The 21,401-nt window shown below is 47.9% G+C and overlaps 1 protein-coding gene across 5 annotated transcripts in view; it reads left to right on the forward strand.

The window, feature by feature from the left end:
* The window catches only part of Sec15 (exocyst complex component Sec15), a 205,926-nt gene that overhangs the window by 118,205 nt on the left and 66,320 nt on the right, over positions 1-21,401 (forward strand). For all 5 annotated transcript variants that reach the window (XM_068385390.1, XM_068385397.1, XM_068385403.1 and 2 more), the window contains exon 8: positions 18,913-19,011. In XM_068385390.1, the coding sequence (XP_068241491.1) occupies positions 18,913-19,011 (99 nt within the window). The remainder of the gene's footprint in view (positions 1-18,912; positions 19,012-21,401) is intronic.

The following is a 21,401-nucleotide window of genomic DNA, read 5'->3' on the forward strand; positions in this document are numbered from 1 at the left end:
GTATCCCTGGGTCCATGGCCTTCTAGCAGGGACAGAGTGGACTCGGTACCCTCGGTATCCACAGCAGTTCCCGAGGACTTTCTCCAGCACCCTGTCTCGGACGGTCGACGGCGAAGGGCCTCCCCTGCGCATCACTCTAGCAGTCGTTACGTGAGGAACATGGCACCCTCGGACTCTTCGGAAGCAGACTCATCCTCCGGGGGAGAACGCAGGGAGAAACGGCACCGTAAGAGAGCGCGGACCGATAGTGATCGTTCCCGCTCCAGGTAGAGGTCGCGGCACAGTAGGAGGCGCCCACGCTCTCACTCCCGTAAGTACAAGAGGGAGGTCTCTCCCGGCGGCGGCGAATGGTTCTACGTGCCCCCAGGAGAGTCCAGGAAGCACCGCTCTCCAGACTCTCGGTCCAGTGATCGAGCCTCCAAGTTGTCACTGCCTACATACAACTTGGAACCGCTCGACCGGCCACGCAAGAAGGACCTCACTCTCAGGCACAAGTCCTCGAGGCCTTCGGTTCACCCCGCCCGGCGGGAGGAAGCGCGCTTCCGAGAAGACAGCCCGACCGAACCAGCCCAGCTGGGTCGGACGTCGAGCGGGAAGGACCGGTTGCCGGGGTCGGGTCTTCCTACCGGGACCGTGTCCTCCGCGTCCAGAGCCTTGGGCCAGTCGAAAGGCCTCCCGGGGTCGGTGGCACCCGCCACACGGCGAGACCCAACCGTGTACGGTGCGCCCTACGGTTGCGGGACGGCCTCCCTGGGACCTAGTAGGGAGCGGCCAGTTTACCACCCAAGCACGGCTCCCCTCAGCCAAGCCGATGCCTCGGTCGACGGAGGCGAGGTTTCCCCGTCGGAGGACTCCGCCTACAGAAGAGTGGTAGGCCTCGTCAGAAGGACCCATGGGATTCCGGAACCCGAGGCGACGAAGGTGAATACCTGGAGGTCGAGCCTCTTGAGATACACGCACCGGGACGTCCTTCCGAAGTCCTCTCTGGCCCTGCCTCTCGCCCCAGACCTAGTACTCGGCCAGGAGTACATCGACAACTTGGTGGCCAGCACTGCGGAGGCCCCCAGGTCCCAGAGTTCCTCCAAACTCCTCCAGGGTCTTAAACTACAGGCCAAAGTTTATATCCCGGAAGGGCGACGCCCAGGCCCCTGTAGAGTGGACTCAGCCGTGGATATCCTAGGACAAGGCGGCTCGGACGAAAGGGCCAGCTCAGCCCCTGTGTCCTTCTCGGCCTCTGAAGCAGGCATGATGCAGGAGATGTCGAGGGACATGATTAACGTCTCTTCATGGCTGGACTGGTGGGCCTCCACGTTAGTTAATGTACAGGCCTCCACAGACCCCGACGACCCGGAACAACAAGGTCTCCTGTCAGACCTTATCACCTCCGGGGGGAAAGCTCTCAAATTTATGGCGTATCAGGCACTCTCCTTGACGGCCAACTGGGTCCTCCGGAAGAGGGACACAGTGCTTTCCAAAGTGTCAAGGAAAATCCCAGACAGACAGGCGCGAGTGATTCGCACCCTACCCCTAGGAGGCGAGTCCCTGTTTCCGTTGAAGGAATTAGAAGTGCTGATGGAGAAGGTGTCCAAGAGGAGAGAAACCAACGTCCCTAAGCAAACATCCTCCAGGAGGCCTCCTTATAGGAGGTCAGTCTCGGATAGTGCCGTGACCCCTCAGGCTGTCCCCAGCTCTTCGAGGAGGGACGCCCCCGCCTCTTCCTGGACATCAACTCCTCAGCCCTCCCGCATGGGAGCTACAGCTTCTGCCAGCTCCTTCAGGTCGGGTTACTCCGCCTCGAAGAGGGGCAGATCAGGCCGCCCCTCTAGGAGAAGGTAGAGGGAGAGGCCCCCTACTCCCGCCCAAGCCTCGGGTTGGGGGATGCCTCAGACCCTATTGGCAAGCATGGAAAACGTATGGGGCGGATGCTTGGACGGTGTCCGTCCTGAAAGAAGGCTACAGGATCCCCTTCATAGCGGACTCACCCCCTCTTATTCCAGCCACCCAAACAAAATGGTTAGCTCCCAGGGACCCGTTGAAAAGGGCTACCCTGCAAAAAGAAGTTTCCTCCATGTTGGAAAAGGGAGCCATGGAAGAAGTCCTTCTCCCAGGGCCAGGCTTCTACAGCCGCCTGTTCCTGGTGGAGAAAGCAACGGGGGGGTGGAGACCGGTGATAGACCTGTCGGCCCTCAACAGGTTCGTCAAGAAGACGGACTTCAAGATGGACACCCCAAAATCCGTCCTGATGTCCTTGAGGGAGAAAGATTTTATGATGACGATCGACCTCAAGGACGCGTACTTCCAAATTCCTGTCCACCCGTCGAGTCGGAAGTTCCTCCGGGTAAAATGGGGCTCCCAGATCCTGCAGTTCTGGACCCTCTGCTTCGGACTGTCGACGGCCCCTCAGGTGTTCACGAGGGTCTTCGCGACAGTCTCAGTATGGGCTCACGAACGAGGTATCCGCCTCATCAGGTACCTGGACGACTGGTTGCTCCTTTCCAGTTCAAAGGCCCTCTTGGAAGAGCAAGGAAAGGACCTCCTCCGTTTCTGCAGGAGTCTGGGAATCATTATCAACCTGGAGAAATCGAACCTAACGCCATCCAACAAAATGGGGTACTTGGGGATGACGTTGGACACCGTGCAGGGGAAGGCCTTCCCCTCGGAAGACAGGATACAGAACCTCGTCAAGATCATTCAGCCGTTCCTATCGGGGCTTCCCAGGAAAGCGAAAGACTGGCAGAGGCTGATAGGCCATCTGGTCTCATTAGAGAAGCTAGTCCCCCAAGGGAAGTTACGGCTCAGACCCGTACAATGGAACCTCAAGGCTCTATGGTCCCAGACAGGCTCTCAGAAAACATCGATCCCAGTCCTCCCGGACACGAAAGCAGCCTTGAAGTGGTGGAGATGCCGGTCGAACTCCCTCAAGGGGATGCCCCTCGGGTCCTGTCCCCCCGAGTTTCTCCTGTTCACGGACGCCTCCAGCCTAGGGTGGGGAGCCCACCTGCGGGAGGAAACAGCAAGCGGGACCTGGTCAGAGACCGAAAAGCATCGCCACATCAACGTCCTAGAGCTAAAAGCAGTACAAAAGGCATGTCTGCACTTTGCAAGTCGGTTGAAGGGAAACACCGTGGCCCTAATGTGCGACAACGCCACGGTGGTAGCCTACATCAAGAAACAAGGGGGCATGAAGTCTAAGGAACTGTGCGACCTCACCGTAAACATCTTGCACTGGGCGGACGAACACCAGGTAACACTGCTAGCAAGGTTCATCCCTGGGAAAAAGAACGTGCTAGCCGACGGCCTCAGCAGGATAGGTCAGATAGTAGGGACAGAATGGTCCCTACAACCAGCGGTGGCCAGACTCATCCTTCAACGCTGGGGCTCCCCGGTGATAGACCTATTCGCAACAAAGCTCAACGCCAAGTTACCGGTTTATTGCTCCCCGGTACCAGACGAAGGAGCAGCCCTAGAAGACGCCTTCCAGCACAGGTGGGACAACCTGGACGTTTATGCCTTTCCCCCCTTCACGCTGCTAAGACAAGTGCACAACAGAGTAAGAACCTCCCAAAACCTAAAGATGACTTTGGTAGCGCCCTGGTGGCCGGAGAGAGAGTGGTTCGCGGATCTGAAAGACCTGGCAAGCCATCCGCCATGGCCCCTGCCCCCCAGGTCAGATCTACTGAGTCAACCGCACGTCCTCAGGTTCCACGACAACCCTCTCTCTCTTCGCCTTCACGCCTGGAGACTATCGAGCGACTCCTGAGGAAGGAGGGGTTCTCCTCCTCCACAGCCAAGAGGATGTCCCTATATCTAAGAAAATCCTCTACCGTAGTCTACCAGGCGAAGTGGGCCGCCTTTACGAAATGGTGCGCGACAAAACAAATAAGACCTCTCAAAGCCTCGGTCCCTGACATAGCTGATTTTCTAGTGTACCTTAGGGATAAAATAGGCATGTCAATCCCGGCTATTAAAGGAGTATGAGCAGCCTTAGGCCAAGTCTTTCTCCTGAAAGGCATCGACCTGGGGACCTCAAGACACATAGGGATGCTGATTAGAAGTTTCGAACAATCCTGCCCTCCCCAAGCCAGGAGAGTGCCTAGATGGGACCTGGCCAAGGTCCTGAAAATGTTGTGTCGTCCGCCCTTTGAACCACTCAGAGATATCGGGGACAAAGATCTCACCCTCAAGACAGTCTTCTTGGTAGCCTTAGCTTCGGCTAAGAGGGTAGGTGAGATCCACGGTCTCTCCTACGACGTGGCACACTCCAAAGGGTGGAAGGAGGTATCTTTCAAGTTCGTACCCTCCTTTGTAGCAAAGACTCAGAACCCAGCAGTCTGGGACCCGAGGTTTGAAGGTTTCTCTGTTCCGGCCATCCCCAAGACAGGTAATACGGACGACCTGAAGTTATGCCCGGTCAGGACGATCAGGAAATACCTGGAAAGGACGGCCCATCTCCGTCCGGGTGCCAAGAACCTCTTCGTCTCTTCAGGCGTTAATAAGAAGCAAGTGTCCAAGAACACTATTTCCTTCTGGCTGAGACAAGTCATCACTAGGGCTTATGAAGAAGACAAGGTGGCGGTACCAGGCACTCCCCGTCCCCATGACATCAGAGGCCTGAGCACTTCCTTGGCCTTTGAGAGAAATATGGCAGTGGGCCAGATCCTGCAGGCCGGCACTTGGTCACACCAGTCGACCTTCACGGCCCACTACCTCAAAGACTACTCAAGAAAGTCTTTGGATGGATTCTCCATTGGGACAGTCATCGCCGCCCTCCAAGCTGTGTAGTGGCAGGCTGGAAGACGTCCCCAACAAGTGAATAGACTCATCCCTACTTCTTCAGGAGAAGATTCAGTAGAGAAAATGTCAAGAGGTAAGCCTTAAATTATAAGCGTAAGTTTTCCACTGCTACCCCCTATCCGCTCTCTGTACCCCCGCATTACGTAGCCCTCCAGGCACCATGTGCCTAACCAAGTGGCAGAATGGCTCTCCCGCCTCCTAAAGTGTAAGTCTCCGAAGAGGTAATTCGAGGTAAAGTATTCGTGTCGGAACAAATGAAAAATTTTAAGTAATTTTTATTTTTCCTAACATACTTACCGAGAATTACCTCTGAGTAATGGCCCTCCCTTCCGTCCCCGAGTGCCATTCTTCCATTGCCGAGTCGGGCTAAACGGAGGACTTAATGAGATCCTGACCCGGGAAAAGCAGTGACCTGCCCTAATCCGGGCCGCAGGAATTATCCTGGCGGCGGGGGTAGGAACTATCGGGAGCGAGATAGGGGGGGTAGCGCGGGAAATCTTGGTCGAGTTTGAGAGAGGGTCAAGGACCCTCCGAAGAGGTAATTCTCGGTAAGTATGTTAGGAAAAATAAAAATTACTTAAAATTTTTCATATATATATATATATGTGTGTGTGTGTGTGTGTGTGTCTCCTAGAGGAGGGAGACGTAAATTGCCTTGGTTTACAGCGCCTCTGAGGGACTTGAGCTGGGGCCAGACCCACTTGTCCTCATAAGAGGTCCAGATCCTAGAGGAGGGACCTAACAAATCCCAATTCCAGATATCTCTGATACCTGGAAACAGCCACCCACACTGGTGGGGTGCCATAGGACGAGGTACATGCGGCAAGGGGTGGTGTGGCCTTGGAAGGATTACGTCATGCTATGCCTCCTGGGTCGTACGGGGATTTAGAGATCCCTAGAGGCACCTTTGATGTCAAAAGGATGGCAACTGTCTCATTAGATTTATCCTTGGCTGGTACAGGGCTGGTTTGGCAATGTCTTGGATTCGTTTTGCAATGGAATCCAAAGGGCGATGAGTGCGAGAAGTTTTGTCTTGCTTGAGAGAATTAGTTATTAACCGAGCGCAAGAGATAAAATACTCGCGACTACTTGCTACACTTGGGTGAGACTCGTTACGTGTACTACAAGTAAGAGGGGAGTATTCACGAGAGATGGGTTCGCAAGCATAGACCTCGAGGACTTTCTCAAAAGTCCGAGGGCATTGAGAGGGATGTGGAGAAGCCCTGGAGAGGAGAGAGAGTGGGTAGGAGTATGGTAACGTGCCTCCCCTGCGTTTCCAGGACATGTACTCCTGACAGAAAATGAGGGCGGTTAGGCGGAATCTTATATGCCGTTTTGGTATAATTAGGGTCCCACTGGGCAACAGGAGGAAGACAAGGGTGCTCCCCTTCTTGCTCTGAAGAACTAGAGCATGCTGGCGACTGTTCACGAACATACTCAGGATGGTGGCCTTTCAAGCATAGCAAACCATTCATGAAAGCGAGGGTGACCAGTGAGGATCGACGGAGGGCTGGCATGCGTTGCCGGGTGGGGCACCTGGTACTGAGTGGCTCAGTTTGCGCGTTGTGAGAGAGAGAGAGAGAGTCAGTGAGTTAGTGTGTGTGAGGTGGTTTTAAATGTCCTACATTAAAAATATGATAGGCTATGACACATTGGGGCTTATATAATATCAACTGTATAGATGTTTTGAATAAGTTAAGAAATAGTATAAACAATACTGTTACTGTATTCATACACGCATGTTCTTGAGAGCAGCAACTAGACATCAGCTGCTCTGATCGCAGACATACGTAAAACAAAAAGAAGTCAGTAGCACTCTATTGTTAAAATACACTCGAAAGTTAAAGCTAAAGTACATAAATGTTTTCTTAAAGCACAATTAATTTCATAAATAGTGGCAATTTTCTAGAATGCAATGATGTTTCCTAAAAAATATTGTGGTTTGCTGACGAAATCTGATGCCGTGTTTTAAGCTACGATTGAAATGGATTTAAACACGGCATAATTTTTTTGTGTTTTATTTAATTGACGGTTTTTAAGGAAACATATTGCTTTCTTCATCTATATGTAAGTATTTTACATCACCAATGAGAGAGAGAGAGAGAGAGAGAGAGAGAGAGAGAGAGAGAGAGAGAGAGAGAGAGAGAGAGAGAGCGCGCTGTCGTAATCGAATGCCGTGTTTTTGTTTGTTTCTTGTACCACCTGAGGAATTGCTCACCACAACTAACAATAGTCATGTTAGTTTCATTCTTAAACACAGGTTGCCAAATGTGTACTAAGATTTTATTTGTTACACACACACACTCACAGAAAGAGAGAGAGGGAGGTATGAATAGAGTGGTAGGTAAGAAAACCTGTACTGTTTAAAATATATGACAGAAAATACAGTGCAGTCCTGAATTATGCATGCTCGAATTATGCGATTCCCCATTTATGTGGTCGTTAGTTTTAAAAAATAAATTTCTTGTATCTGCAAGCTGATCAAAGTCTGCGAGTCAAGCACCACAAAATGTATCAAATCAATTGTATTTTCAAGTACAGTATATTGGTAGCCCTAGGTATGATGCCAGATAATAAATGATATCAAACCGTATTTACCTTACATTTTATCAACACAATTTCATAATAATTAGAGTATTTTAGGAAAAATTCTATATCACCTTTTAAATAAGCGAGTCCAGCTGACAAAAGAGAGAGTTGTGGTTACATTCTCGGCAATTTTTATCTTACTCTAACTTTTCGATAATTTTAATGGTAATGCTAATGGTGTACGTATACTAAAGCATTAATTTTGTTGAGTACATTATATATGAAAGCTTTATTTTTTTTCCTTGTGTGTGTTTAAGGTTTTCACACGTAGGCTGGGTTCGTATTTTTTTCCTTGTGTGTGTTTAAGGTTTTCACACGTAGGCTGGGTTCGTTTATCGGCATCGAATAACCTAACTTTCGGTAAAGAGTCAGAAATATTCTCTGTCATATATTTTAAAAAGTATAAATTTACTTTACAAAGATTTATTTTTGTATGGTACATATATAAATCTCTCTCTCTCTCTCTCTCTCTCTCTCTCTCTCTCTCTCTCTCTCTCTCTCTCTCTCTCTCTCTCTCTTTTTGTGTGTGTAACAAATAAAATATTAGTTCAAATTTGGCAACCTGAGTTTAAGAAAGAAATTAACATGACACTTGTTAGTTGTGGTGAGTAACAAAACACGGCATTCGATTACAGCAGCTGATTCTCTCTCTCTCTCTCTCTCTCTCTCTCTCTCTCTCTCTCTCTCTCTCTCTCTCTCTTTCTTTGTTGGGTGTAATAAATAGAATTTGTTCCGTAACTGAAATTCAAACCACGCTATTTAATATGGGTATTACTTTCGGCGTAGCTGAAAAGACGAGCCATTAGAATTTTAATGAGGGTTTACTACCCCCATCGCTCGTTAGCGGGGGGTAGGGAGGGGTAGCTTGCTAACCCCCCCCCCCCACCCCACACACACACACCTGTGTGTTGAGCTCACTTTTACTTTGGCTCGGGTGGTGATCGGACATGTCCGCTTTCACCCTCGCCTCTTCGACAGCCATTAATGCTTTTTGTCTTTTTACTTTCTTATACTGTACTTGTAATATATATATAAACATTCTTTATGTTTATGTATATATTTGTGTATAGAAATGTAGTAAGTTTTGTTTTCAGTGTTTGTGCTGTGTGTGTAATGTACGACTACGACACCTGCGTAGTGCAAGGCCACCATGGTTCCACATCATGGGGTACGGCCTCTCGGTTTTTCCTTCGGCTTTTCCGTTAACTCGGCCGCCGTGGGGAATCGTCATCGCTGGACTTTCTTCATTCCTCTATTATCCTCACTGTTTCTCCTTTCCTACGGGGAACTTGGATTTTCAGTGAAGGGAATGTGGGAGTTTAATTTGACTCTAGGTCGTTCACCCCTTACTACTACTACTACGTACTATTACGGAAGCTCCTTTCCCATTGTGGGTTGGGTTGCTATTCCGTTTGTCTCTATTATTTTTAATGAAATTTAATTGTATTTTTAACTTTTCAGCTTCTCTGTGGAGAACACTTCCCTTCGGGGGTCAGTGGTTCTTACTATTTGTGATCATTCTTAGATGAATTACATAATTATAATTCTGTTATAATTCTGATTTTTGTTACAGTTCTCCGCCCTCCCCCTTCTCCCATGAATATCTGTGGGGGAGGAGGGCGCATACTTAATTTTTAATTCTTATGTTTTGCTTTTCCCTTGGGGTTACTCTTCGGAGTTCCTCCCGGGGGAATTTCTGTTAAATAATTATTTAACCCAGTTAACGATGCAGTTTTTCTTCGTTTGACCAAAGTGTGCCAACGAAGCAGAGCTGTCCTGTTTGTGCCTGGGGAGTCTGCTGTCGCTGCCGTCTCTCTAGGACATTGTCATGGGCGTTATCCCTTCTCTTAGAAGTCCTCCCGTGACAACTGTCAGCTCTTCAGTTCATCTTAGAACGCTAAGGAGGTTCGCCTCCAGGGGTGAGTAACTTCCCTTCCGAGGGAGGTTCCCTTCCCAGGTGTGAGAGCTTCTCCCTGCAGAGGGGGAACTTCTCATATCTTAATAATTCCTGGATGGGTTTTCCTAGTCCTCAGGCGGTTATGCTCTTGGTGCTGAGCGACCGCACTTGTAACCATGCTCAAGGAGCTGAGCGGTTGCAAGGCCGGGCGCATGAAAACTTCAGGTGGCTATGCTCTTGGGGATGAGCGGTCGCACTTGCAGCTATGCTCAAGGGGCTGAGCAGCTGCAGGATCAGTCTGGTGATCTTTCTCGTTCGCGAGGGAGGCCACTCTTAAGGACTCCTCTTCGGAGGATTGCTCCTTATAGGTCAGCTTGCTGATCCAACGGCCCTAAGGGGCGCTATCACCAGTGTCTTCAAGTCTCTTCTATGAAGTGTTCACCTCTCTCGTTCGCGAGAGAGGCCACTCATATAGACCCCTCTTCGGAGGATTGTTCCTGATTAGCCCAACCATCTCCTAGACCTGCTGAAGTGCCGTCTCCGTTCCTGCTGTTCCTGAGACTGCCATCCATAGACATCCTGTTCCAGGGACTGCGTGCCAACAATCACCTGCGCATCAGCGCACATCGTTGGAGTTTCCTGAGATAGCGCACAGGCGCTCACCAGTGATTCAGCCTGCGAGTGTCTCCTAGTCTCTTCTACGAAGGGCACCTCTCCCGTTCGCGGGAAAGGTCTCTCATAGAGACCCTTCCTCGGAGTATCAAGTAGAACTTCCAGTGTTGATCGTCCTGCCAGCTGACCTACCGATCTACCAGCTCAACCTTGCACTGCAACGAAGGACTTTGGCTCTGGACTCTGAAGCAGTCCTGCCTACGGTCCTCATCGGGGAATGCCCGCCCTTTTTAAGGACACATCCCAGTTCCTGATCATCCTGTCAGCTGACCCTGCATCCTAGCGCGCTAAACGCACGCGCATGCTCGCCGATGATCTTCTTACGCCAATGATCTTCGTACTCGCGCAAGCGCCGACGATCTTCTTTCGCTCGCAAGCGCTGACGATCTTCTCGCGCGCAAGCGCTGACGATCTTCTCGCGCGCAAGCGCTGACGATTTTCTTTCGCGCGCAAGCGCCGACGATCTTCTTTCGCGCTCCAGTGCCGACGATCTTCTTTCGCGCTCAAGTGCTGACGACCTTCTTACGCGCGCAAGCGCCGACGATCTTCTTGGCCGACGATCTTCTTTCGTGCGCAAGCACTGATGATCTTCCTACGCTCGTAAGCGCCGACGATTGTCCGCACGCGGGCACCGATGGTTTCCTGCGCACGCTCGCCGATCTTCTTACGCGCGTGAGCGCCGATGATCTTATGCGCGCGAGCGCCGATGATCTTCTTATGCGCGCAAGCGCCGACAATCTTCTTACGCGCGCAAGCGCCGACGATCTTTTTTGCGCGCGCGCGTGCCAATAGTCTTGCGCGCACCGATGGTCTTCCGCGCGTGCGCGCCAACAAACTACTACACGCTGCAACATTTTTGTCCACACGGGCTCTTCATTCTGATCCTGCACATCAATATGATTCCTGTGCACACTATAAAGTCTCGCGCGCTCGAGCGCGCGAGCGTTTTCAGCAGTCTCCTGTGTGCGAGCCCAGGGTATTCCCGCGCGTCCGCATCAGCGCTTCGACAGTCTCTCGTGCGTGACCCTCGGGTATTCCCCATCGCGCGAGTGCCAGCGCGCTCCCTAGAGCAATCACCAATACCCTCCCCCGCGCAAGGCTGCCGGACATTGCGCGGTAAGGGCGCCATCGCCACATCCCCCCCCTCCCAGCACAGAACAGCGCGCTTGCCGGTGGGGGGGGGGAAAGTTCCTGAAAGGCACAGGGACATGCCTTCCTTATCCTTTTACAGGCGACTTCCCCTCCAGAGGAGTGTCTGACAGCGCAGCCGGCAGCCTGGTTTGGGACTCTAATCAGAGCGGTAGCACAGGCTTTTAAGCTGTTCTCTCTTGAGTTGAGCCGCAAATCCTTGGCTACTTCCACTCCCCCGATGAGGAAAAGAGGAGTTTCGGACGAGGTAACTTCTACGAGGACGTAGCTGTCTCCTCGTATGTCTTCGAGACAGGCACTCTCCCCCCTCAGACTTTAATCCCTCACCTTCGGACAAAGTTTTCTCGCCCTCAGGAGAGTCACAGGAGGTGAGACGTTCCCCAATCACACCATTAAGGGAAACCCCACCTCGCGCGGTAAAGTCTTCTCGAATAGGGGTGGAGAATAGCCTGCCTCCGTCGTGGTTGGAGTCCTGCATCCCTCCTGGGAGGGAGTCAAAGGACTCCAAGACAGTAACGGGAGTCCCCTAGCACCAAAATCTACAGGCTCAGACATTCTTTCGTTATGGGAACGAACGTGTTTGAGCCTAAGGATGTGAAGCAGGCGGCTGAGAGGTGTAGGAAGTCACCAAGACTCCCTCCTATATCGGGCTTTGACATTCAAGCCCTATAAACCTCCAGCACCTCAGCAACCACGTCCCACCAAAACAACGGCAGCTAAGACAGTGGGGTCTAAGCCCTTTCCAATCAAGGACAAGAAAGGCAATTAGTCCCCCAGGGGAGGGAGGAATCCTAGAAGGAGCAGCCGAGGCCGCAAATGCTAGGATTGCCAGTTCACCTGCATGTCCGCCAGTGGCGGGATACCTACAAGGTTGCGCAGCCAGGTTGCGGCAACTCAGGGCCGTTTCCTAGACGATTTCCGTAATCAGTCAGGGTTATCGCGTCCTGTTCACAACACCTCTACCTCCCCTGAGGACGAATCCGGTGTCATTTAGCACCCTTGTCATGGGATCAGCAAGGGGGCGAACTCGGTGGGCAGAGGCCCAGATTAAAGCAAACTCCGGTCAGCATGGAGACCGCAGACACAGTCAGTCTTGCAGTAAACCGCAAGACTTCTTGTGTGTACTGGATCTGAAGGACGCGTACTTCCAGATCCCAGTCCATCCGTCTTCAAGGAAGTATTTAGGATTCAGCATAGACAACAAGGAGTACCAGTTCAAGGTGCTGTGTTTCGGTCTCTCCACAGCACCACAGGATTTCACCAGAGTTTTTACCCTAATATCTTTGTGGGCACTCTGGATCGGTTTCCGTCTCCTCCATTATCTGGATGACAGCCTGATCCTAGCAGACTCGGAGTCACTCCCTCTTTGACACCGAGACAAACGTCTGGGACTTTTGCCAGGATCTAAGGGTCAGGGTAAGTCTCGAGAAGTCCGCTCTGCTGCCTAAGCAAAGACTGGTTCACCTAGGCATGATTATAGACACCAATCTCCATATGGCCTTCCATCAGACAACAGGATAGCAAGGCTGAGAAGAGTCACAAGCCCTTTCCTCAGACGAGAAGAGCTTCCAACCCAATCGTGGTTACGTCTCCTCGGTCATCTTTCACCCTTGGCTCGTCTAGTTCTCAACGGTCGCCTTAGGATGAGGTTTCTCCAGGGGCGACTCAGGTCCTAGTGGAATCAAGACTGCGATTCCCGGGACATCATGATCCCTATGGATCCTGCGGAACAGACGAACCGCCAGTGGTGGGTGACAGGCGAGAACCTATGAAGAAGAATGGATCTTCTCGTTTCCTTCCCACGGATTGGATGCTGTTTTCGGACAACACAAAAGAAGGGGGTTGGCCACGTTCTGTACCACAGTACCTCAGGCCTGTGGTCAGAATCGGAAAAGTGCCTCCATATGAATCTGCTAGAGATGAAGACTGTCTTCCTGGCCTTTCAACAGTTCCAACAAAAACCTGGCGGATCATTCTGTGGTGTGATGAGCTACAACATCACAGTAGTAGCTTACATCAACAAGCAAGGAGGTACCTTTTCAAAGCAGCTATCCCATCTCTCAGTAGAGATACTGAGATAGACCGAAGTCCGCTCGATTCTTCTATCGGCTCGCTTCATTCCAGACAAAGGGAATGTGCTCGCCGACAGTCGGAGCAGAGCGTCTCAGATAATGAGTACTGAGTGGTCCTTGGATCATTCAGTAGCCAACAAAGCCTGACTTTGTGGGGTTACCCGACTGTGGATCGGTTCGCTACAGCGCTGAAATTCAAGCTCCCGCTGTATTGCCCCCCAGTCTCAGATCCCAAGGCACTCTGGCAAGAGGCCTTCCAACAACGGTGGGACAGCACCGACGTGTACGCTTTTCCCCCGTTCTGTCTGATGAGGAAGGTGCTCAACAAGACCAGAATATCGGTCAATCTTTCGATGACCCTTTATAGCTATGCTATGGCATCACGCAGAATGGTTTCCGGACCTTCCGCAACTCCTATCAGAGTTACCAAGAGAGCTCCCTCCATGACACAATCTACTCAGACAACCACTGCCAACATCTTTCACAAAGCCGTAGCTTTGCTTCGACCTCACGCCTGGAGACTATCCAGCATCTCCTCACTAAGAGAGGATGGTCGCAACAAGTTGCGAACGGGATGTCTGGACACCTGCGTAGGTCATCCGCAGGGGTCTACCAGGCAAAGTGGCGAGTTTTCTGTGGTTGGAGTCATGCAGGGATATCTCTCCACTTGATACCACTGTTCCAGCGATAGCGGAGTTCATCGTATATTTGCGGGAAGAATGCGCCTTTCAGTCTCGGCAATGAAAGCCTATCGCTCAGCCTTAAGTCTAGCCTTCAGGCTCAAAGGAGTGGACATTTCTTCCTCGCTGGAACTTTCCCTACTCATACGAAGATATGATCTTACCTGTCCTCAGTCGTAAGTGAGACCTCCTCCATGGAACGTGGTTCGAGTTCTCAGGTCTCGTAAGAGATCTCCCTACGAACCATTACGCAGGCTTCAGATCGCCACCTAACTTGGAAGGCCGTGTTCCTACTAGCTTTGGCCAGTGAACTTCAAGGTCTCTCGTATGACATCGCCCATGCTAGGGGATGAGGGGAGGTAACGTTCAGATTCGTCTCTTGAGTTTGTGGCTAAGACACTGAATCCGGGAGTGCCGGATCCTCGATTCGACTTTTTCCGGATTTCGAGTCTGCGTTCTGTAACAGATGACGCAGACCATCCCCTACTGTGTCCAGTAAGGAGTCTGAGGTTATATCTCAAAGAACGGCTGTATTCGTCCCCCAAGTGCAAGCTTTGTTTGTGAGCACTGGGAGAACGAAGAGGAGGGTCTCCAAGAATACCATCTTGGCTTGGATTCGTAGGGTGATCCATCTGTCCCTAAATCCTGACCCTCCTCCATCATGTCGCCTTAAAGCGCATGATGTCAGGGACGTAGCTACGCCCCTGGCCTTCGAGAAGAATTTCTCAGTGACGCAGGTTCTACAAGCAGGGGTGTGGAAGCGTTAGACGACCTTCACAGCCCATTACCTGCAAGACGTGACCCACAGGAGGCTCGATACGTTCTCTACCGGCCCTGTGATGGCTGCGCAATAGCTGGTTTAAACCTCAGGCTCCTTTATGGACAAGTAGCAGAGGGTTGAGGGCATTGTTACCTGGTCTTAGTCTGCATGAAAGAAAAGGGATGTCTGGCCCTTATTCTTTTCTTCATCCTCCCCTCTCTTGGGGAAAGCAGCATCCTGGGTTCTCTGCACAGCTGAACTCAAACCACTGCAGGTAAACCATGTTTCCTTGTGTTCCTAGTATTAAGTTAATACTGTCACATCCCCATACCCTGACGAGGTGGTATTGGGAAAGTCCTAGCCTAACGTTTCCATCTAAGAACTTCAGGTCAACTTCCTAGGACGAGTCGCACATAATCCTTCACACACAGCTTATGTAGGCCGCAGCCCTTGCATAGTAAGGTTGTAGTGAGGTGCAGGGACTCTTTATTGTTGAGTGCTGACAAACTCTGATAATGAGTCCCCGGGCAAAGCCAAAAGCCAGTATGGCTGGGACTTTTCCACCCTTCCTAAGGGTTGAGTCACCCATATTAAATAGCGTGGTTTGTATTTCAGTTACGGAACAAATGACAAATTCGGAGAAATTTATATTTTTCTTAACTATACAAACCTAAGCTATTTAATCAAACTTGCCCGCCAGCCCTATCCCCCGTGAAGTCCTACCTTTAAACAAAGTGAGCTCACCACACAGGTGTGTGAGGGGGGGGGGGTAGCAAGCTACCCTCTTACCCCCCGCTAACTAGCGATGGGGGTAATAAACCCTCGTTAAAATTCTAATGGCTCGTCTTTTTCAGCTACGCCGAAAGTAATACCCATATTAAATAGCTAAGGTTTGTATAGTTAGGAAAAATATAAATTATCTCCGAATTTGTCATATTTCCTATATAAACTTTAGAAACTATAACAAAACAAGAGGAAGAGAAACTAGATACAGCAGTGTGCCCGAGTGTACCCTCAAGCAAGAGAACTGTAACCCAAGACAGTGGAATACCATGGTACAGAGGCTATGGCACTACCCAAGACTAGAGAACAATGGTTTGATTTTGGATTGTCATTCACCTAGAAGAGCTGCTTACCTTAGCTGAAGAATCTCTTCTACCCTTACCAAGAGGAAAGTAGCCTCTGAAATTAGAGTGCAGTAGTTAACCCCTTCAGAGAAGAAGAATAGTTTGGTAATCTCAGTGTTGTCAGGTGTATGAGGACAGAGGACTATTCAGTGTCTGTGTAGGCAAAAGGAAAGAACCGTAACCAGAGAGAAGGGTCCTATGTAGTACTGTCAAGCCAGTCAAAGAACCCCATAACTCTCTAGCGGTAGTATCTCAACGGGCGGTTGGTGCCCTGGCCAACCTACTACCTTAAATTACAGGTATTGACAGTTAGTTTAGGTATATTGAATGGTTCAAATGTATTTGGCTGTACAGTATTTCATTGTGGTTATACTATAGCTGTATTATAAGATTTAATGTGGTGTTTTGTAGGGTTTGGAACAAATTGTGCAATTTACATGTAAAATGCGACTCACAACACGAAAAAATCACGTTATGAAAGCTGCTCCAGAACAAATTAATTTTGTGTTGTGAGGCATTACTGTATACTGTAATAAACAAAAATAATATTTTAATATATCATTAACACTACCATTAAAATTATCGAAGGTTGGAGAAAGGTAATGGTTGGCGAGAACATAACCACAACTGTGCTTACATTTTGACAGCTGGACTTGAATAGTTGAAAGTTGATTTCATTGTTGATATGGAATTTTTCCTTAAATATGCTATTTATGATGAAATTATCTTGATAAAATGTAAGGTAAATATTTAGTTATATTTATTATCAGACACCGTACCTAGGGCTACCAATATACTTGAAAAGACAATAGATTTGATATGTATTGTGGTGCTTGACTGTCAGACTGTGAACAGCTTTGCAGATACAGAAAATTTATTTTTGAAAACTAGCGACCGCATAAATAGGGAATCGCACAATTCGAACACGCATAATTCGGGACCGCACTGTACTGTACATGACCTCTCGTATGACATCGCCCATTCAAGGGGATAGGGGGAAGTGACACTCTGCTTCGTCTCCGAGTTTATTGCCGAGACTCAAAATCCCGGGGCTGGACCATAGATTCGGGCCCTTTCAGATTGTGAGTCTTCGTTCTGTAACCAATGACCCAGATCAGTTGTTACTATGCCTAGTGAGGAGTTTGAGATACTATCTTAAACGCACTGCAGCAACACGACCCCGACTAACACCTCTGTTTGATAGCTGAGGGAGAGTAAAGAGGCAAATCACCAAGAATACGGTTTTCCTCCTGGATACGCAAAGTAATTGAAAGAGCCTTGGATCTCGATCCTCCTCTGGCTCATCGACCTAGAGCCCATGATCTCAGGGGAATCAGCACTTCCCTGGCATTCAAATGAAACTTCTCTGTGTTGCAAGTACTTCAAGCGGGCGTGTTGAAGAGACAGCCCACCTCCACAGCCCATTATTTAAAAGACATAACCCACAGGAGACTCGATACATTCACTATCGGTCCTGTGGGGGCTGCTCAACTAGTGGTTTAGGAATACCTCAGGCTCCTTGATGGACAAGTAGCAGTTGGTTGAGGGCATCGGTTACCCGGGTTAAGACTAAGATGAATGAGAGAATATCTGGCTTTCCTTTCTTCATCTTCCCCTCCCTTGGGGTACTGCACCAGGGATCCCTCTGCACTCTGGCTTCAACCTCTGCAGGTAATTATCATTTCCCTTGTGTAGCCTAGTTTAAGTCATAAATTTATATACTGACCACGTCCTCATTACTCTGCGAGGTAATCGATGGGATCTTCCCATATAAACTCAGGTGTTCATACAAGACAACAACCTCTATTACAGTACACTGCATTGCACAGGCCTCTGTTATACTTACTTGTATATTTTAGCGAGGTGTCAAAGTTTTCCCTAGACCACAGTCATATCCTGTACTAGGTAAAACCGGGTCAATGTCCATGCCAGACTTAGGACTTCCACTCTCCTAAGAGTGAGTCATCCAAATAAATAACGAAGGTTTGTTAGTATGGGAACAAATGATAAATTCAGAGATAATTTGTATTTTTCCCTAACTAATACAAGCATTGAGTTTTATAAATTGGCCCGCCATCACCTGTCCCCCAGAAGTCCTGCCTGCAATCAAAAGTGACATCTCTCACTAATGTGAGAATATATATAGAGGCGGCTGGGTATCCCCCAGCCACCCCCAGCCTACCCGCTCACGTGGTTAGGCAGGGTTGCCACCTCGCAATTAAAGTCTATTTGCTACCTTTCAACTCCGCTAAAAGATAATCCAAATAAATAACTCCAGGTTTGTATTGGTTAGCAAAAATACAAATTATCTCTGTATTTGTCATTTTTAAATTACATCGCTTATACTTTTTAAAATTGTGAAGATTCTGTTAAGGATTCTTGATTATTCATATATTATACTTGTCCATCATCACCGTGACCATCATAATTTCGTTCGGTCTTCCTCTACAAGTTTAAAACATCAAATGAATTTTTTAAAAGTTTTTAAGATGAGGTCCAAATCCTCATTTATACCTTCTCTCTTGATGCAATCCTTATCTTTTGTCAAAATCCTGCCACTCATATTCTTCCACTGACCATATATCACATGGCCCGAAACCATAATAGTGTTTTGGATCTCATTGTTGTATCCAACTTTTGAGTACCGCATCTTTCAAATACTTCCTCGCATCCCTGTGTGTGGTACCTTTTTCCTGTTGGACTGTAACAATAATCATTTTGTTGTCACTCATTCTCAGACTCGTGTTCTTTGCTTGTTCCTGTTTCCTTTGGTCAGAGGAACTAAAATCTTATGCATGCTGTATATATTAATGTTATATATAGCATATTTAAGTGATACTGTACAGTAGTCAAGTAATTCTTTTTCAGTTTGTTATTATTAATGCTGTTCCTTTCTTAATTGACTGTTATCAATGGATTCATATCTCAAGATTTTGTCAATGTATCAGAAATGCTCCACCTCTTTCATCTGCCACTTTCACAACCAAGTTTTATATTCTTGAAGAAAAAGATTTTAAATTAATAAAAGTCTGTGTTGAAGTTACTTATCAATTTTTTTTCAATTGCAGTAATCCTATGATTTGTACTGATTTGGTTATCAGTGAAAATAACTTTTTTGTTTTGCAGAAAATTGATTGTCCCTTGTTGATTTTTTTTTTCTTTTCTTTTGCAGGTAGTAAATAATATAAGAAATCATTCGTCGTATTGTACAGACACACACCTTATGCTTAATATCAAGAATCTAATAATGTTATTTGCACATACGCTTCAGGTAAGTTTTAGTTGGTCAAAATGATATGCATGTCTTAAATTAAACTTGCAAGTATAAAACCCCTTTCACACTAGACCGCAAATTTATCGGAAATGGCACCAGATACAAAAGAAAATTAAGCCTTTTCACACCATACCGCTTATTTTGATAGGCCCCTTTCACGCTAGCCCACAAACTTATCAGGGACAACGCTGGAGACGGAAGAAAAATTAACCCTTATCACACCAAACCTCATATTTTGTCTGCCGCTTTATCTAATGCTCAAACTTACAAACTATTTGGTGTTGCCCTATAGAGCTGTGAAGACATTGACAAAAAGAAGACATTTACCGTGTTTTTATTTATTGAGTTTAAATCCACTGTATTTAAAAGAAAAGAACTCTTGTGGCTGTGAAATCCTGAGATCTGAGCTATGAACATGGTAGCCATATAACTCTTGTAGGTCTAAGGTTTGTATATATTGTAGAGGCAACCCCAACATCCATAGGGAATTGGAAACTTGTTAAAATTTCAATAATACTGATAATGATAGTACAGTAATTATGATATAAAGAAATCTTTGATAATTTTTTTTTATATCCTTTCTTTAATGCTTGCTAACTCAGTAACCAAACAAGGAAAATCTAAAGTAATAAAAGGGAAAACCTTAATGGTTGTATTATATGTTCCCTGATTGACTTTGAATCATGGTGATATTAAGGAACGTTGAGAAATGTCTTAAAGAGAGTAAGTTGGTGTGTCGTATTTTAACTTTCTGACCTTCAGTCTAGATGTTTCTGCTTTTCCAGTCCTTTTTTTTTTAATATATATATTTGTTCTGGAATCAAATACAAACCTTTCAGCTCTTTCCTATGGAGATACATTTCGGTGACAGCTGAAACTAGCCGTAAAACTTTTGGCGAGGTGTTACTCCCCTCTGCTGGTTAGAGGGGGCCAGCGGGAGGTAGACCCACCACCCCGCTCACACACGCAGTGGCTAACACAAGCCAATATCCATTTCGGCTCTGAGGAGAACAGACGTAGTTGATTCTCCTCCGCTTTATTGGGGGTAACAACTATAATAAAAAGCCAAATGGCCGAGTATTAAAAGATTTTCCTATTTTTTCCTTAAGTGTTAAAGTTTACTGTAAACTCTTTACTTCTGCTCATCTTTGTGTCTATAGCTTTGGCATGGGAATGAGAGCAGAGGCAGAGTGACGAGGATGATTTCCCTTTCCAAGGATTCCTCTGAAGACATTGGATTCGTCCATCCCCTGCAAGTTTTTCAGAGGTTGACGGAGGAGGAGGTAGATGACTGCTTGCAGTGCCTGCTCTTTGCCATCATCCCCTCTGGGTACAAATGTCTCTTCCGCAAATACCCTTTGAGTCATTGCTGCAGATGGTGATGCTTGCCTACTGCTTGTGGTCGCCGCCTCTCCCATTGACGAGTCTCGTAGAGACACAACAAAGCTCTTTGAGCTTTGAGGCCAAACCCTTGTTGATGTGCCTCATGGTTTATAGTTTCTTACAAGGAATAAACCTCTTGTAGGCATCATCTCTTCTGGGTTATTACCTACATCGTACTGTACCTCTTTGGGACACAACAAAGCTCATAGAGTTTTAAAAGACCACCTGGCCTAGGTTTCAAACTCTTACAAGGGAGAAACTTCTGTTTTTTGATAAGAGGGTGACGAGTGAGGTTAGGGAGCGAGAAGCTCAGAGCGCTACCACCTACGAGGAGCTTAGAGAGCTACCATCTTCGAGTATATGTACTCACTCACCTTCACTGGGAGTTCAGCTATAACCTCCTCTCGTCACAATCTACGGTTGAAGTAGCCCAACTGTAGAGGGTGTTTAGCGCACTTGCCATTCAACAAGCTTAATATCCCACTCACCCACCGGGGACTTGTTGTATAGCCTACAAGTACAGTGAGAACAGCACAACTTTATTCAATAATCTTATAACTTTGTTTTCTCATTATGAGTAAGCTGTAATTACTGTATGGTACCATTAGCTCACTGTACAAAAGGGAGATATTATGCACAGACATTTAAGTTGCCTGCATATGCAGATGCGAATGGGTCAGTGCTCACCAGCATTTTGCGAACGCTAGCTAATGCTTGCTAGTGTTTGCTATTGCTTGCCAGCACTCGCTAACGTTCTCATTGCTAACCCTCGCCTCAACAAACAACAAGTGCACAAGACCTTACTTGCCAACCTCTGGGCTCCTGGCAAGTTTGTGTGTTCTTTGCCTGCTTAGGTGAATAACCCTTACATGCGAGACTATTTATTTTTATAAGAGAAAGCCTACGCAATACTAAGGAAAGGTGTGTGGGGGAACCCCCTTGTCTACTTAGGTCTGCTGCGGAACTTGGGTGCTTGCTAACGACTACTACTACGATCAGTCACT

The sequence above is a fragment of the Palaemon carinicauda genome, chromosome 1 (assembly GCF_036898095.1).
Source record: "Palaemon carinicauda isolate YSFRI2023 chromosome 1, ASM3689809v2, whole genome shotgun sequence".
Lineage (NCBI taxonomy): Eukaryota > Metazoa > Arthropoda > Malacostraca > Decapoda > Palaemonidae > Palaemon > Palaemon carinicauda.